The sequence below is a fragment of the Zea mays genome, chromosome 1 (genome assembly GCF_902167145.1).
Source record: "Zea mays cultivar B73 chromosome 1, Zm-B73-REFERENCE-NAM-5.0, whole genome shotgun sequence".
NCBI classification, from domain to species: Eukaryota; Viridiplantae; Streptophyta; class Magnoliopsida; order Poales; family Poaceae; genus Zea; species Zea mays.
In genome coordinates, this window is record NC_050096.1 from 285,450,147 (window position 1) to 285,467,964 (window position 17,818).

The 17,818-nt window shown below is 45.4% G+C and overlaps 1 protein-coding gene across 2 annotated transcripts; it reads left to right on the forward strand.

Annotated features, from left to right (window-relative positions):
* Positions 1–1,581: 1,581 nt before the first annotated feature.
* LOC100274252 (uncharacterized) lies at positions 1,582–4,922 on the forward strand. Of its 2 annotated transcripts, NM_001148618.1 has the most exon segments (6): positions 1,582–2,263; positions 2,535–2,603; positions 2,783–2,848; positions 3,238–3,303; positions 3,607–3,663; positions 3,796–4,190. In NM_001148618.1, coding segments are annotated over 6 exon segments (918 nt in total). In that variant the 5' UTR covers positions 1,582–1,807; the 3' UTR covers positions 4,000–4,190.
* Positions 4,923–17,818: the final 12,896 nt, after the last annotated feature.

A 17,818-nucleotide genomic window follows, 5' to 3' on the forward strand; every position in this document is an offset into this window, starting at 1 on the left:
TCTTATGATCCAAACATTTTTTATGGTTATATATAGACATATGTTGTGCCTCCGTTAAATTTCACGTTTTTGGGGCTATTTATGTATTATTAATTTCTTGTCATAGAAAATCATCAAAATACAATTAAATCCATAAAATATTGTAGCGTCGATCGAAAATTTCAAATAAGTTACCAATACTAATAAATAGTCTATAAAAGATAACCTTAAATTCCCATATGGAGAAACCTTAAGCCCCCCACATAAAAATGATAAAATCTATTAATTTGATATAAATTTGGATATTATTTCAAGGATTTTTTTGCTAAAGATGTGTTTAAACAAAAAATTGGTGTACTACAAAGTTATAGATGTCTTCGAGCTCTACAATTTTCATATAATGTGATATCCTAGTCTCTAAAATAGTGATATCCTTGCCCAAGGCTTAATAAAATTAATAGAGTATCCATAGCAATAAGGTGCATCTTCTTTTTCGGAAGCCTATCTCGAAAGAACCTCCAATTTAAGCGTGCTTGGCTTGAAGCAATTTGGGATGGGTGACTGACCGGAAAGTTTTCTCGGGTGCGCCGTGCGCATGAGTGAGGACAAAGTGTGCACAAAAGACCCGTGTTGGTCTGTGGGGACAATATATGATCCTAGAGAGCTACCAGGAATAAGTACCGCCGGTCTAGGGATTGGACGAGGTGTTACAAGTGGTATCAGAGCCGACCCTCAAGGTTTCACAGCCGTGTGTGGGCTAGGGGGTTCGGGTATATGACGCATGGCGCATATGGGCCCAGAGTGGTCACATAGTATGGTATATGACGACACTAGATACACAGACATGACTAAGAGGGGAGATTCCTGGATTCGGGTTGACCGACGAGGACGTCGGTCTTCTAAGGGGGTCATTGTAATATCCTAGCCTCTAGGATGGTGATATCCTGGCCCAAGGCTTAATAGAATTAATAGAGTATTCATACCAATAAGGTGTATCTTTTTTTGGAAGCCTATCTTGAAAGAACTTCCAAGTTAAGCGTGCTTAGCTTGGAGCAATTTGGAATGGGTGGCCGACCGGAAAGTTTTTTCGGATATGCATGAGTGAGGACAAAGTGTGTATAAAAGACCCGTGTTGGTATGTGTAGACAATATATGATTCTAGAGAGCTGCTAGAAGTAAGTACCGCCGGTTCAGAGATTGGACGGGGTGTTACATATAAACTTTATCTTCATTCGATTTTATATGTAAAAGTTATGGTTTTATAACTATATTATGCAGAAAAAGAAAAAACGGGTACCCGAATTTCGGGTACCCATATCCGACCCGAATATCCGGGTATTTATCGGGTAGTCCTCGCTCCGTATCTGACCCAAATTTGAAGTGTAGTATCCGAGTATTACCTGTATCCGTTTTGAATATAAAAATATCTAAATCCCTATCGAAAAACAATTATTTTCACTATTTATATCCGGTACCCAACGAATAGGTATATCCAACTCGTTTTCACCCCTGCCTCTTCCTAATCAGACCTGAGCGGAGTTCGCGCAGCGCTCCCAATAAAACCCTTCAAAAGTGGAGGCGTGTATGAACCTGAACACACAGAACAGAGCTCAGGCCTCAGAGAGACACCGCTTCAGCAGCAGAAGAAGGCTACTGGCTACAACAAGTCAACAAGGCGCGAAACTTCTTTGACCCAAACAGAGAACCCCGATACCGATCCTCTCCCCCTGTGGCCTTTGCATCCAAAATCGCCCACCCTCCCATTGCCACATCCCTCCTTGCTTGTAACTCGTCATCTCCTCCTCTGCAGACTGCAGTGGCAGTAGCGATGATGGTGAAGGAAGAGGAGATGATGGCAGAGGCAGGAGGAGGACGAGGCTACATGGACCTGCTTGGCCTCGGCGAAGAGGACTACCTGCTGTGCCTGTCCCCTCCCTCCTACTTCACTCCCAGTGTCGTCTCCGCCACGGCCACCACCACTGCCGCCGCGTCGGCATCAACCTGCTGCGCGGCCTCCTACCTGGACCTGGACCTGGCTCCCGCTTACCACCACACGCTGAGCTTCGGTGGCCAGGACCAGGAGCAGCAGCACCACGGAGACGACGGCGCCTTGGGCTTCCAGCACTACGGCGGCGATCACGCGATCCCGGCGGCGGCGGCGGCTGTTCAGCAGAAGTCCAGCCCGACCACCGAGTGCTCCTCCTCCCTCTCGTCCATGTCGCCCTCGCCGCCCGCGACAGCCGTCTCCGCCGCCGTCTCCTGCCCCAAGCCACAGGCTTTCAAGGTGCGTTCGTTCTCAGCCTGGGCAATATCGTAGTCGTAGCTCACTGGGCTGCAACTGCGCGCGGCTGCAACTGCAAGCCGGCGGTTCGATTGGTTCCTTTACCTTAAAACACCCGTGGTTTCTCTTCTTGCATCGTGAAGAAACAAGCGATGGTTTTTGGATGTGGCGGGTTCTTTTGCGCGGTTCACGAGCGGTCGTCGCAACAACTATAGTATGTATGTAACAAAAGTACGGTGTGGTCGGTAGTAATCGCTGTTTGGGTGGGCTGCAGAAGAAGAAGGCGGGGTCAAGGAGCAGTGCGTCTGCCGCCGCTCCAGCTGCTACGAACAAGAGGCCCAGGGTCAGTGCTTTCTTTCTCTTCCGCTTGACTGACAGTAGGGTTTTGCTAATTAATCAGCCCCGCGGGCCAATATTCTGGCACTGATTAGTACTAGACCCAATCAGTGAGCTGTTTACGTACTGTCTTGCTAACTAACTAACCAGTTCATGCATCCAAAATCATCTCTCTCTCTTTTTTAGGTGAGGAGGGAGAGGCTCGGGGAGAGGATCGTAGCTCTGCAGCAGCTGGTCTCTCCGTTCGGAAAGGTAGACGATTCAGGCTTTTGGCGATACGCCCTTTACTCGCTCGCTGTACGTACGTATGGGCTGTAGATGTACTTGGGTTTCGGGCGTTTTCCTTGGTAGGGCAAACCTGCAACTGCAATGCAGCATGCCTGTCACATCAGTAGTAGTGTACAGTGCTGGTTTTATTACTACTACAACTCTGCCAAAGGAAGCGGTCAAAGTGACATGTACTGACACGCGGTGCATTGCATTGCATTTGTATTTGCATGCTAGGACTAGGAGTAGCAGCGGCCGGCAGCAGTTAATTAGCGCAGTGGATTAAAATCATGTTGCCCTGTTTTTTGACCTTTGACTGATGGGTTGAATTGTGAACTGCATGGATGGACCTGTGATTGATGCGGTGCTGCCAGTCTGATACGGCTTCCGTTCTGCACGAGGCGCTGGGGTACATACGCTTCCTGCACGACCAGGTTCAGGTGCGCCGTTTACTATACATTACTACAGTAATGCTCCCTCCCTCCCTCCCTCGATGCATACGAACAAGCGCAGTACACGATGCTTGGTACAGTGCGTCCCTGCCATGTCTACTTATAATGTACTACTCTAACCCAGTCTATCTGTACGTATGTCCGTAGTATATCTTTTGCGTGTACATACGCGCCTGCGTATAATACTGTGGTGTCTAGCCTAGGTCTGCTGGTCAGGTCAGGTCTCTGGTGCACCGTGCACCCCACTGTTCGGGACTTTAACTGGCTCCGGTCGCTTTTCGTACGTGTCAGGTCCTGAGCACGCCGTACATGCAGATGCAGCGCCAGCCGGCCTCGGCGCACGTCCCGGTAAGCAAGCACCAAACCGCAGAGGCTAACCCAAACTTTACCGCTAGTAATTAATTAACGGAGGCTTTTAACTTTAACACCCTGTGCTCGGCTCGACCGACTCCTCGTACTTTTGCTGCTGCATGATCGCAGGAGAGCGCGGCGGGGACGGTGGTGGAGGCGCAGGAGCAGCCCGACCTGAGGAGCCGAGGCCTGTGCCTGGTGCCCGTCTCCTGCACGGAGCACATCGCCGGCAACGACAGCCACGGCAACGGCGCCGACCTCTGGTCGTCCGTGCTGCTGCCGCTGCCGCTGCCAGGTGGTGGTAGTCACCCGAGCCAAGGGCGCTTGGCCTAGCTGCCCGCGGACACGCTTGCTTTACGGATTATGCTTATGCCAGGGTTTAGGGCTTTCAGTAGGCGCTTTTGGGGCTACTAATCTATCCATTCCCGGCCGTACTCCGTCTGTCTAAAAGTAAACTTTTGGGGAGCCGGGTGCTGCTGCTGCTGCTTTTGGTGGGAAAAAAAAGGCGCAGGGATCCATATTGCAAGTGGTTGTGGACGAGGCGCAGGGTAGAACAGAAGAAGACAGTGGTCTGAGGATGCCGAGATCTTTGGGCACGCACGAACGTGAATGTCCCTGTGCTGTCACCGCCTCCCGGCAGCGGCAGGCATTGAATGAAGGCTACCTCCTCCGCCGATGTTGCCTGCTCGGGAGTCGTGCGGCGACAGCTCCGGTATCCGATTTTCTCTCTGCTTGTCGCTCCTACTCCTTGGAAGTTGGAACTCTGCACAAACCACTGCAATCTCATGCAGTGCCCCCTTTTTTCCACCCCGAAGCTCATGACGACGCACATCGGAGACGACAACTAGTCGGAGACTTGTGTACTGTGACAGTGCGGTGTTCATCTGATGATACGACAGTACTAGGGGTCGGCTTCCATAACTTTAGTGGTTCAGAACAGGCTAGACCATGTCTGATCAACTGATTAAGTTTAGTCCGTTGATAAATAATACCTCCCTCCGTTCAGATATACGATGATAAATCTAGATACACCTATAAAACACACATATTAAAGATTATATGAATCAGCCACTTTCCCAAAACGAACAGTAAATCAGGACAGGGGAGTAGAATATATAAGCCGGCTGGCACTTGCACCGATATCCCCGCCCGCGGCTGCTCTTGCACGGCCCTGTTCCATGGCTTCTTGGTTGCCTAGAATTTCCTTTCACAGTTTACCAATTACCATGCATTGTTGACAGTTGCTAATTCGTTGAGCCCATGAACTCCTTTTAAGGCTAGTTTGGGAGTTCAAATACCGGAGGAATTGGAGGGGCTAAAATCTCCTACTTATTCAAAATTGTATAATGAGAGGATTTTAGCTCCTATAATTCCATCTGTTTTTGTGACTCCCAGACTAGCCCTTACTGTCTTTCCAGACGTCTTTTGGGTCACTAAGGGCATGTACAACCCTCATACTGCTACACGGTACTCCAAATATAAAACATAGCTAAAACATAATATAATACAATAGACGTGTGTAAAATCGTCTTACTATATTTATTGTATAAATTAGAGCATTCAATAAATTAAATTGATCAATCAGCTAGGCCTCTGTCTCGAGTATAGAGCCAATACACAATGTCTCCGTCAATATATGTGTCTTGAGTTTTTTTTACATTTACTCTCTTAGACAAACTCAAAGACACGGCTTAAAGCATCCATGGTACATTCCCTAAATGGCATGTGTAACTCCACATAAATGACCTCTATTTTAAGATGTATCTAAGGGGTAAGTGCCAAAAAAACACAAGATATGTATCTTAATGGAGGAACGTACCTAGCATGGTTATCTAAATCTAAGATATGATTCTACTCATACAACTCACATAAATGAGTCATGTCCCTACTTCGTCATCGCTAGCTCCGTGCCCGTGTGCTGAGCGCCTGAGAGCACCTAGAGGGGGGGGGTGAATAGGTGATCCTGTGAAACACAAGAGATCAATCACAGAGACGACACAGTGGTTTATCCCGTGGTTCGGCCAAGACCAACGCTTGCCTACTCCACGTTGTGGCGTCCCAACGGACGAGGGTTGCAATCAACCCCTCTCAAGCGGTCCAAAGACCCACTTGAGTACCACAGTGTTTTGCTTGCTTTTTCTCAATCCCGTTTGCGAGGAATCTCCACAACTTGGAGCCTCTCGCCCTTACAATTGAAGTTCACAAAGAACACAGAGCAAAGGGGGAATGAGCAACGCACACAAGACTTCAAAAGATCAGAGCAACAACACGCACACAAGTCGCAACAAGAGCTCGCAACACAACTCAAAGAGTTCGCAACTCAACAAGAGCTCTAGATGCTATCACAATGAAACGAATGCGTGAGATCGATGTCTTGGTGCTTAGGAATGTTGTAGGAATGCTTGGTGTTCTCCTCCATGCGCCTAGGGGTCCCTTTTATAGCCCCAAGGCAGCTAGGAGCCGTTGAGAACAAATCTGGAAGGCCATCCTTGCCTTCTGTCATCGGGCGCACCGGACAGTCCGGTGCACACCGGACAGTGTCCGGTGCCCGATTCCTTTCCTTAAATGGCGAAGCCGACCGTTGCAGATCTGGGAGCCGTTGGCGCACCGGACATGTCCGGTGCACACCGGACAGTCCGGTGCCCCCTTCCGACCGTTGGCTCGGCCACGTGTCGCGCACGGATTCCGCGGCCGACCGTTGGCCCGGCCGACCATTGGCTCACCGGACAGTCCGGTGCACACCGGACAGTCCGGTGAATTTTAGCCGTACGCCGTCAGCAAATTCCCGAGAGCGGCCTCTTCGGCCGAGGCAGCCTGGCGCACCGGACACTGTCCGGTGCACCACCGGACAGTCCGGTGCTCCAGACCGAACAGCCCCTTGGCTGTACACAGCCAACTTTTCTTTGACTCGATTTCTCCTGTTTCAAGCACTTAGACACAATACATTAGTCTTCAAAACAATGTACTAAGGCTTAGAAACATACCTTTACTCTTGATTTACACTTTGTCCATCCAAGGGTATAGATTCACATTTAAGCACCTGTGTTGGCACTCAATCACCAAAATACTTAGAAATGGCCCAAGGGCACATTTCTCTTTCAATCTCCCCCTTTTTGGTGATTTATGCCAACACAACATAAAGCAACTAGAACAAGTGCAATATCACTTCAAATAAAAACTCAAATTTATTTTGATTCAATTTGGCATATATGGATCATCCTTTGCCACCACTTGGTTTGTTTTTCAAATCAACCTCAAAATCCTATCTCTAAGTCAAATCCACTTGTAGAGACATCAAGAGAGGTTTTCCACAGAAAATTGATTCAAGATTCCAAAAACTCCCCCTATTTTTTTTCATAATCAACACTTCTCCCCACAAGAAGCCAACTTTTGACAAGAGAGACAACAAAAGAGATTTGACAAACCAAAAGCTCTATTCTACTGTTTTCAAAATCTCTCAAGTACTGTTTTCAAAATCTCTCAAGTGGTAGCTGATCCATTTATCACTTTGGCCTTTATTTTCTCCCCCTTTGGCATCAAGCACCAAAAACGGGATCAATCTTGGCCCCAGAACCCCATTGCCTCACCAAAATCTTCAATAAGAATACAAAGGCAATAAGAGTTAAAAAATGAACTTGGAGAAATTACTCTTTTCATCGGAGTGCAGTGGAAGTCTTGCATGGTCCAAGTTCACCTTTCCCTTTCATTCCGCCTTCGAGACTAAATCACGCAGACTCAAGCAAATGGTTAGTCTCAAAGGGTCAAGTTGTAACACATCTCCCCCTAAATATGTGCATCACTTTGCAACAGACTTGTGAGGTCCAGGGAGTGTTTGTACAACTTGAGCACCAATATTAAGCAACAAAATGCATAAGGAATATGATCAAAGGCATAAACACATGTATGCTACAAATCAATCCAAGTTCCGCGAATCTAAGACATTTAGCTCACTTCGCAACCTGCAAAAGGTCTTCTCATCTAGAGGCTTGGTAAAGATATCGGCTAGCTGGTTCTCGGTGCTAACATGAAACACTTCGATATCTCCCTTTTGCTGGTGGTCTCTCAAAAAGTGATGCCGGATGTCTATGTGCTTTGTGCGGCTGTGTTCAACAGGATTTTCCGCCATGCGGATAGCACTCTCATTATCACATAGGAGTGGGACTTTGCTCAGATTGTAGCCAAAGTCCCGGAGGGTTTGCCTCATCCAAAGTAGTTGCGCGCAACACTGTCCTGCGGCAACATACTCGGCCTCAGCGGTGGATAGGGCAACGGAGGTTTGTTTCTTAGAGTTCCACGACACCAGGGACCTTCCTAAGAATTGGCACGTCCCTGATGTACTCTTCCTATCGACCTTACATCCAGCATAGTCGGAATCTGAGTATCCAACCAAGTCAAAGGTAGACCCTTTTGGATACCAGAGCCCGAAGCAAGGCGTAGCAACCAAATATCTTAGAATTCGCTTCACCGCCACTAAGTGACACTCCTTAGGATCGGATTGAAATCTAGCACACATGCATACGCTAAGCATAATATCCGGTCTACTAGCACATAAATAAAGTAAAGACCCTATCATTGACCGGTATGCTTTTTGATCAACGGACTTACCTCCTTTGTTGAGGTCGGTGTGTCCGTCAGTTCCCATCGGCGTCTTTGCGGGCTTGGCGTCCTTCATCCCAAACCGCTTTAGCAGATCTTGCGTGTACTTTGTTTGGGAGATGAAGGTGCCGTCCTTGAGTTGCTTCACTTTGAACCCAAGGAAGTAGTTCAACTCGCCCATCATTGACATCTCGAATTTTTGCGTCATCACCCTGCTAAACTCTTCACAAGACTTTTGGTTAGTAGAACCAAATATTATGTCATCGACATAAATTTGGCACACAAACAAATCACCATCACATGTCTTAGTAAAGAGAGTTGGATCGGCTTTCCCAACCTTGAAAGCATTAACAATTAGAAAGTCTCTAAGGCATTCATACCATGCTCTTGGGGCTTGCTTAAGTCCATAGAGCGCCTTAGAGAGCTTACACACGTGGTCGGGGTACCGTTCATCCTCGAAGCCAGGGGGTTGCTCCACGTACACCTCCTCCTTGATCGGCCCGTTGAGGAAAGCGCTCTTCACATCCATTTGGTACAACCTGAAAGAATGGTGAGCGGCATATGCTAGCAAGATACGAATTGATTCTAGCCTAGCCACAGGAGCAAAAGTCTCCTCAAAGTCCAAACCTGCGACTTGGGCATAACCTTTTGCCACAAGTCGAGCCTTGTTCCTCGTCACCACCCCGTGCTCGTCCTGTTTGTTGCGGAATACCCACTTGGTTCCCACAACGTTTTGCTTGGGACGAGGCACCAGTGTCCAAACTTCATTGCGTTTGAAATTGTTGAGTTCCTCCTGCATGGCCAACACCCAGTCCGGATCTAGCAAGGCCTCTTCTACCCTGAAAGGCTCAATAGAAGAGACAAAAGAGTAATGCTCACAAAAATTAACTAATCGAGATCGAGTAGTTACTCCCTTGCTGATATCACCCAGAATTTGGTCGACGGGATGATCCCTTTGAATCATCGCCCGAACTTGGGTTGGAGGTGCCGGTTGTGCTTCTTCCTCCATCACGTGATCATCTTGTGCTCCCCCTTGATCACACGCCTCCTTTTGATGAACCTGTTCATCGTCTTGAGTCGGGGGATGCACCGTTGTTGAGGAAGAAGGTTGATCTTGTCCATCTTGTTCCTGTGGCCGCACGTCTCCAATCGCCATGGTTCGTATAGCGGCCGGTGGAACATCTTCTTCATCTACATCATCACAATCAACAACTTGCTCTCTTGGAGAGCCATTAGTCTCATCAAATACAACGTCGCTAGAGACTTCAACCAAACCCGATGATTTGTTGAAGACTCTATACGCCTTTGTATTTGAGTCATAACCTAACAAAAACCCTTCTACAGCTTTGGGAGCAAACTTAAAATTTCTACCCTTCTTCACTAGAATGTAGCATTTGCTCCCAAATACACGAAAGTAAGATACATTGGGTTTGTTACCGGTTAGAAGCTCATACGACGTCTTCTTGAGGAGGCGGTGAAGGTAGACCCTGTTGATGGCGTGACAAGCCGTGTTCATGGCTTCCGACCAAAAGCACTCGGGGGGTCTTGAATTCTCCAAGCATTGTCCTCGCCATATCGATTAGCGTCCTGTTCTTCCTCTCTACCACACCATTTTGCTGTGGTGTGTAGGGAGCGGAGAACTCGTGCTTGATCCCTTCCTCCTCAAGAAACTCCTCCACTTGAAGGTTCTTGAACTCGGACCCGTTGTCGCTCCTTATCTTCTTCACCTTGAGCTCAAACTCATTTTGAGCTCTCCTGAGGAAGCGCTTGAGGGTCCCTTGGGTTTCAGACTTATCCTGCAAAAAGAACACCCAAGTAAAGCGGGAAAAGTCATCAACAATAACTAGACCATACTTACTTCCTCCTATGCTCAGATAGGCGACGGGTCCGAAGAGGTCCATATGCAGCAGCTCCAGGGGTCTTGAAGTGGTCATCACATTCTTGCTGTGATGCGCTCCTCCCACTTGTTTACCTGCTTGACAAGCTGCACAAGGTCTATCTTTTTCGAATTGCACGTTAGTTAAACCTATCACGTGTTCTCCCTTTAGAAGCTTGTGAAGGTTCTTCATTCCCACATGTGCTAAGCGGCGATGCCACAGCCAGCCCATGCTAGTCTTAGCTATTAAGCATGCATCTAGACCGGCCTCTTCTTTTGCAAAATCAACTAAATAAAGTTTGCCGTCTAATACACCCTTAAAAGCTAGTGAACCATCACTTCTTCTAAAGACAGACACATCTACATTTGTAAATAGACAGTTATATCCCATGTTGCATAATTGACTAACAGATAGCAAATTATATCCCAAGGACTCAACTAAAAACACATTAGAAATTGAGTGCTCGTTTGAGATTGCAATTTTACCTAACCCTTTTACCTTGCCTTGATTCCCATCACCGAATATAATTGAATCTTGGGAATCCTTATTCTTGACGTAGGAGGTGAACATCTTCTTCTCCCCCGTCATATGGTTTGTGCATCCGCTGTCAATAATCCAGCTTGAACCCCCGGATGCATAAACCTGCAAGGCAAATTTAGGCTTGGGACTTAGGTACCCAACTCTTGTTGGGTCCTACAAGGTTAGTCACAATTTCCTTAGGGATCCAAATGCAAGTTTTATCACCCTTGCATTTTGCCCCTAACTTCCTAGCAATCACCTTTCTATCCTTTCTACAAATTGCAAAAGAAGCATTCAAAGCATGATATATTGTAGAAGGTTCATTGACTTTCCTAGGAACATTAACAACATCTCTCCTAGGCATATTATGAACAACATTCCTTCTACCACCATTTCTATCATGCACATATGAAGAACTAGAAGCAAACATAGCATGAGAAAAATCATTGTAAGCATTATAACTCCTATAGGTATTTCTAGTTTGTCTCCTATCATGATACAAAAAGGCATGGTTCTTTTTAGCACTAGTAGCCATAGGGGCCTTCCCTTTCTCCTTAGCGGGAATGGGAGCCTTATGGCTTGTTAAGTTCTTGGCTTCCTTCTTGAAGCCAAGTCCATCCTTAATTGAGGGGTGTCTACCGATCCATATATGCCAAATATGCCAAATTGAATCAAAATAAATTTGAGTTTTTATTTGAAGTGATATTGCACTTGTTCTAGTTGCTTTATGTTGTGTTGGCATAAATCACCAAAAAGGGGGAGATTGAAAGAGAAATGTGCCCTTGGGCCATTTCTAAGTATTTTGGTGATTGAGTGCCAACACAGGTGCTTAAATGTGAATCTATACCCTTGGATGGACAAAGTGTAAATCAAGAGTAAAGGTATGTTTCTAAGCCTTAGTACATTGTTTTGATTACATACCTTCTTCTCCCTTGCCATGAGGCATGTGTGACGCTCGTTGGGGAAGAGAGATGACTTGTTGAAGGCAGTGGCGGCGAGTCCTTCATTGTCGGAGTCGGAGGAGGAGCAATCCGAATCCCACTCCTTTCCGATATGTGCCTCGCCCTTGGCCTTCTTGTAATGCTTCTTCTTTTCCCTCTTGCTCCCGTGTTCCTGGTCACTATCATTGTCGGGACAGTTAGCAATAAAATGACCAAGCTTACCGCATTTGAAGCATGATCGCTTTCCCTTGGTCTTAGTCTTGCTTGGCTGTCCCTTGCGACCCTTTAGCGCCGTCTTGAATCTTTTGATGACGAGGGCCATCTCTTCATCATTAAGACCGGCCGCCTCAATTTGCGCCACCTTGCTGGGTAGCGCCTCCTTGCTCCTTGTTGCCTTGAGAGCAATGGGTTGAGGCTCATGGATTGGGCCATTCAACGCGTCGTCCACGTACCTTGCCTCTTTGATCATCATTCGCCCGCTTACAAATTTTCCAAGAATTTCTTCGGGCGACATCTTGATGTACCTAGGATTTTCACGAATATTGTTTACCAAGTGAGGATCAAGAACGGTAAATGACCTTAGCATTAGACGGACGACGTCGTGATCCGTCCATCGCGTGCTTCCGTAGCTCCTTATTTTGTTGATAAGGATCTTGAGCCGGTTGTATGTTTGTGTCGGCTCCTCGCCCCTTATCATCGCGAATCGTCCGAGCTCGCCCTCCACCAACTCCATCTTGGTGAGTAAGGTGACATCATTCCCCTCATGAGAGATCTTGAGGGTGTCCCAAATTTGCTTGGCATTGTCCAAGCCGCTCACCTTGTGATACTCGTCCCTGCACAAAGAGGCTAGCAACACAGTAGTAGCTTGTGCATTTTTATGGATCTGTTCATTAATAAACGAAGGACTATCCGAGCTATCAAATTTCATTCCACTTTCCACAATCTCCCAAATGCTTGGATGGAGAGAAAATAGGTGTGTACGCATTTTGTGACTCCAAAATCCGTAGTCCTCTCCATCAAAGTGAGGAGGCTTGCCAAGTGGAATGGGGAGCAAATGAGCATTTGAGCTGTGCGGAATGCGCGAATAATCAAAAGAAAAGTTTGAGTTAACCGTCTTTTGTTTGTCGTAGTCGTCGTCTTTGTGGGAAGAAGTAGACTCGTCGCTGTCGTAGTAGACAATCTCCTTGATACGTCTTGTCTTCTTCTTCTTCCCATCTTTATGTCTGCGGCCCGAGCCAGAGTCGTTGGATTTGTCATCTTTTGGCTCGTTGACGAAGGACTCCTTTTCTTTGTCGTTGATCACGATTCCCTTCCCCTTAGGATCCATCTCTTCGGGCGGTTAGTCCCTACCTTGAAGAGAACGGCTCTGATACCAATTGAGAGCACCTAGAGGGGGGGGGGGTGAATAGGTGATCCTGTGAAACACAAGAGATCAATCACAGAGACGACACAGTGGTTTATCCCGTGGTTCAGCCAAGACCAACGCTTGCCTACTCCACGTTGTGGCGTCCCAACGGACGAGGGTTGCAATCAACCCCTCTCAAGCGGTCCAAAGACCCACTTGAGTACCACAGTGTTTTGCTTGCTTTTTCTCAATCCCGTTTGCGAGGAATCTCCACAACTTGGAGCCTCTCGCCCTTACAATTGAAGTTCACAAAGAACACAGAGCAAAGGGGGAATGAGCAATGCACACAAGACTTCAAAAGATCAGAGCAACAACACGCACACAAGTCGCAACAAGAGCTCGCAACACAACTCAAAGAGTTCGCAACTCAACAAGAGCTCTAGATGCTATCACAATGAAACGAATGCGTGAGATCGATTCTTGGTGCTTAGGAATGTTGTAGGAATGCTTGGTGTTCTCCTCCATGCGCCTAGGGGTCCCTTTTATAGCCCCAAGGCAGCTAGGAGCCGTTGAGAACAAATCTGGAAGGCCATCCTTGCCTTCTGTCATCGGGCGCACCGGACACTCCGGTGCACACCGGACAGTGTCCGGTGCCCGATTCCTTTCCTTAAATGGCGAAGCCGACCGTTGCAGATCTGGGAGCCGTTGGCGCACCGGACATGTCCGGTGCACACCGGACAGTCCGGTGCCCCCTTCCGACCGTTGGCTCGGCCACGTGTCGCGCACGGATTCCGCGGCCGACCGTTGGCCCGGCCGACCATTGGCTCACCGGACAGTCCGGTGCACACCGGACAGTCCGGTGAATTTTAGCCGTACGCCGTCAGCAAATTCCCGAGAGCGGCCTCTTCGGCCGAGGCAGCCTGGCGCACCGGACATTGTCCGGTGCACCATCGGACAGTCCGGTGCTCCAGACCGAACAGCCCCTTGGCTGTACACAGCCAACTTTTCTTTGACTCGATTTCTCCTGTTTCAAGCACTTAGACACAATACATTAGTCTTCAAAACAATGTACTAAGGCTTAGAAACATACCTTTACTCTTGATTTACACTTTGTCCATCCAAGGGTATAGATTCACATTTAAGCACCTGTGTTGGCACTCAATCACCAAAATACTTAGAAATGGCCCAAGGGCACATTTCTCTTTCAGCGCCCCTGCTTTGTCATCTCGTCCCTTCGTGCTCGAGCTTCTCTGTGACGCCGCCGGAGCCCGCTGTCGAAGCCCTACGTCCCTTCTGCCCCAACTCAGTCCCTCTGTTCCAACTCAGTCCCTCTGCCCGCGCCATCGACGTCCCACGTCTAAGACCGCGAAGCGAAGTTTGCCCTACATCGACGTCTTATCCCTCTCACCGCCGACGGTGTCTGTTGCCTGCTGCTGCAAACGAGATGTTGAAGAAGGTGACAAAAATTACACGCTACACCCTAAAGTCTAGACATAATTCTATATAAGTTCTTACATTGATTTTTATTTTTGTGTATATGATATCTAAATCAACTAGTAATTGTTTCATTAGTTTCATAAGTTTGTTCTAAATACTTTAAAATCAGTATTTGTAACTATACACATGTTTTTGAAATTTTAATTTGATTTGTGACTGTTATAATTGATGTATGCATAGTTTTACAAATAAGAAAGGAAAGAAATATTATATATTTTTAGCAAAAAATAAGAGATGGTTATTCATAGTGTTATCTATACACAAAAATGCAAATCTACTATCTACCCCTTATAGTCTATCTTTAATTATGTTTTGGCCCTAATTATAGTTTTTTATTATAAAATGTATATTATGAACCCAAATAAAATAGAAATGGATTTGTTAGTTTCAAAATTATGTGATAATCATTTTCAATTAGTGTGTCCAACGGTTCATGTATTATGAAAATTCAATTTGAAATAGGGTCGTTATAAAAGTGATATTAAAATGGCTCATGTTTTCATAATTTAATAAAGTTTATTATAGATGCTTAACTATAACTTTCTTAAATAGAATTTAAAAGAAAATGTAGATCATACGTTCTCAATAACAATAAAAGATTTAGATTCATATATGCAATTATGTTTTCACATAAAATGAGATTTAGATTCATACTCAAGTTTTTTTAAATAAGATATATTATATGACTTGCAATATTAAATTTGCCATGAAGTTTTCTAAATATGTTAAGTGTGGTATAATTATTGTTCATGTTTTTGGTAAATAAAATAATGAGTTTATATACAATTTTCTTAAGAATCTATATATAGGCCATATATGTCTCGTTCAAACATAAAAAATAATAAAATTATTTAATTTTCTATTTTTATGTAAAAATGATTTAGTTTTACATATGTATATACATGTATAATGTTTCTCCATGTTAATAATGCATTAGAGGTGTTCTAAAATTGCTAAAATAAGCATAGTAGTGTTATTGTATTTAATATGATAATATCACCTTGTAGAAATATAAAGCTTATACTTTTGATTTCTAATAAAAATAAAAGATGGCAATTTGTTCTTAACCTTGCATTAAAATGTATTTAAGCCATAATTTAGTTTTTCAATAACCCATTAACCTTAGATATATAATATATGGCTTTTTGAAAAGGATGAAAATGGTTTATCGAATGTTTATAAATTTATAATTAGAATACATCCAAGTTTATGTCTTGTTTGATAAATACAAACCAAACCTTTTTGAAAAGAGTGTCTCTCTTTATAACCTCTGCTTATGTTCTTGAAAAGTGAATAATCTTTTCTTATGTTTTCTTTTTAGTCTTGTTGTGGTGATTGGTGTATGCTTTTGAATGGTATATGTTTCTTGTTTGTTTTTTATTGTTTAGAGGTTGATCCATTTAGTATGAATCAAGATCTGTTTAAGGAAGAGCCTCAATTTTTCTTTAAGCAAGGCAAGTGGACTTCTCCTCCCTGCATATTCTGCTTGATGCTAAACAGCACATGAAAACTAAGTTTACATTTATGATATGCATAATTGAAAGTTCCCTATGCCCGGGAACAGGATCTGGATGTCGCCTAGAGGGGGGGGGGTGAATAGGCGAATAATAATTAATCACTTTATAACTGGAAATTCTTACTCTACTCGAAGACTGGATCGCAGTGGAATGAAAGACCCTTCGAGTAGGTTGCAACAGAATTGAAGTTCCTGTCTTAAAATACCCTGCACTTCAAAGACAGCTTATACCACATATAAATATTGAAGTGCAAGTATAAACAACAAATAAGACAGAGAAACAACACACAGCACAGAGCAGAGCACACAGACACAGGGATTTATCCCGAGGTTCGGCCAAGCCTGAAATGCTTGCCTAGTCCTCGTTGGAGTTAGCCACACCTGGGCTTGGAGTCTATTTCAACTCCTTCCTCCGTTTGCTCAGATCTGTCAGTATGACAGATAGAGCCTTCCACTATGTTGAGTTGGGTTACAACAAAGCCGCGGCTGCTTACAATCTTCTTGACAGCACTCCGGCAGAGTAACAATGCGCTCAAGACTTTACTCTAGCTCTTTGCAGCACCTCTCCACTCTCTAAAGGCTTATAACTTTGCCTTCACACAAACTAGAGAGATTTACACAAGAGGGAGAGAGAGAATCGATCCGAGTGATGTATACAATTGTTGGCTGCACTTGTGTTCTTGTTTGAGGCGCCTAGGGGTCCCTTTTATAGCCCCAAAGGGCCTAGGAGCCGTTGGAGCTTCATTTGGAAGCTCCTAGCCTTCCCTGGTTGCGGGTGCACCGACTATTCACTGTCCTATGCACCGGACACAACTACTATTCACTGTCCTGTGCACCGGACGCAGCTACTATTCACTGTCCTGTGCACCGGACAGAGTTACTATTCACTGTCCTGTGCACCGGACAGCTACTATTCACTGTCCTGTGCACCAGACAGCTACTATTCACTGTCCTGTGCACCAGCCAACAGCACACTAAGTGCTTTTTCCTCCGTTCTTTCTCCGTTTGACTTCAACTTTTGGGAGGATTTTCCTGAGACTTAAACAAACACATTTAGAGTATAATCCAATTGATTTAGTCCTAGAAACTTACATCTTTCTTGTTCTTCTCCTAGCTTTTCTGTTTCTCCTCCAGCAGAACTCAGAATGGTACTTTCTCTACAGAAAGAGTTAGAGAGCAAACCAAAACACCAAACTTGTAGTAAGAGGTGTATGCAAAATAGTTGAACACTCAAACCTTACATACTTAACCTTTTTCATCGTTTTACCCAATTTGGCTTGTTTGAGGTCGATGTTGGACTCTAAACCATCAAGTCAACTTGACTTGATCTAGGTTGACATATCTGAGCCCCAACCCCCGTTCACTTCTCGAGCTTGATCTTGAGCCTTATGACTTACACCACATAATTGTAGATGTTACCTCATTGGTTGTAAGTCATGTCCTTATGTAGTGATCCTTGATGCACCATAACTCTTCTTAACTCGATCAACCTTGACTTTGCAAGTCTTCTTCTTCACCCCTGGCTTTGGGTTCCTGGTCTCCTTGACCTTCTCCCGTGCACTCGTTACCTCGAACCTCTTCTTGCCTCCATCCTTGGCTTGATCGATTGTCTCTGAGTTACGCACACCAAGTCTCACTTAAGCAATGTCCATCTTACTTGTGATGTCCATTATCTCTAGATAATCCAGTCTTTGGACCATCACACTTGTTCACTTGTGTTGAACCCTGTTAGCTTTGCATTAATCACCTGTTCAACACTTAGCACACTTGTTAGTCCTTTAATTGGGTTGTCATCCAAACCACCAAAACCCAGAAGAGAGCTTTCAATCTCCCCCTTTTTGGTGATTGATGGCAACACAAT

Excerpts from the sequence above, each read along its gene's own strand:
- LOC100274252 (XM_035965087.1), top strand. The coding sequence starts at position 1,808 with ATGATGGTGAAGGAAGAGGAGATGATGGCAGAGGCAGGAGGAGGACGA. Across the intron at positions 2,604-3,237 it reads CTACGAACAAGAGGCCCAGG|TCTGATACGGCTTCCGTTCT; the intron begins GTCAGTGCTTTC and ends CGGTGCTGCCAG. Across the intron at positions 3,664-3,795 it reads CGGCCTCGGCGCACGTCCCG|GAGAGCGCGGCGGGGACGGT; the intron begins GTAAGCAAGCAC and ends GCATGATCGCAG.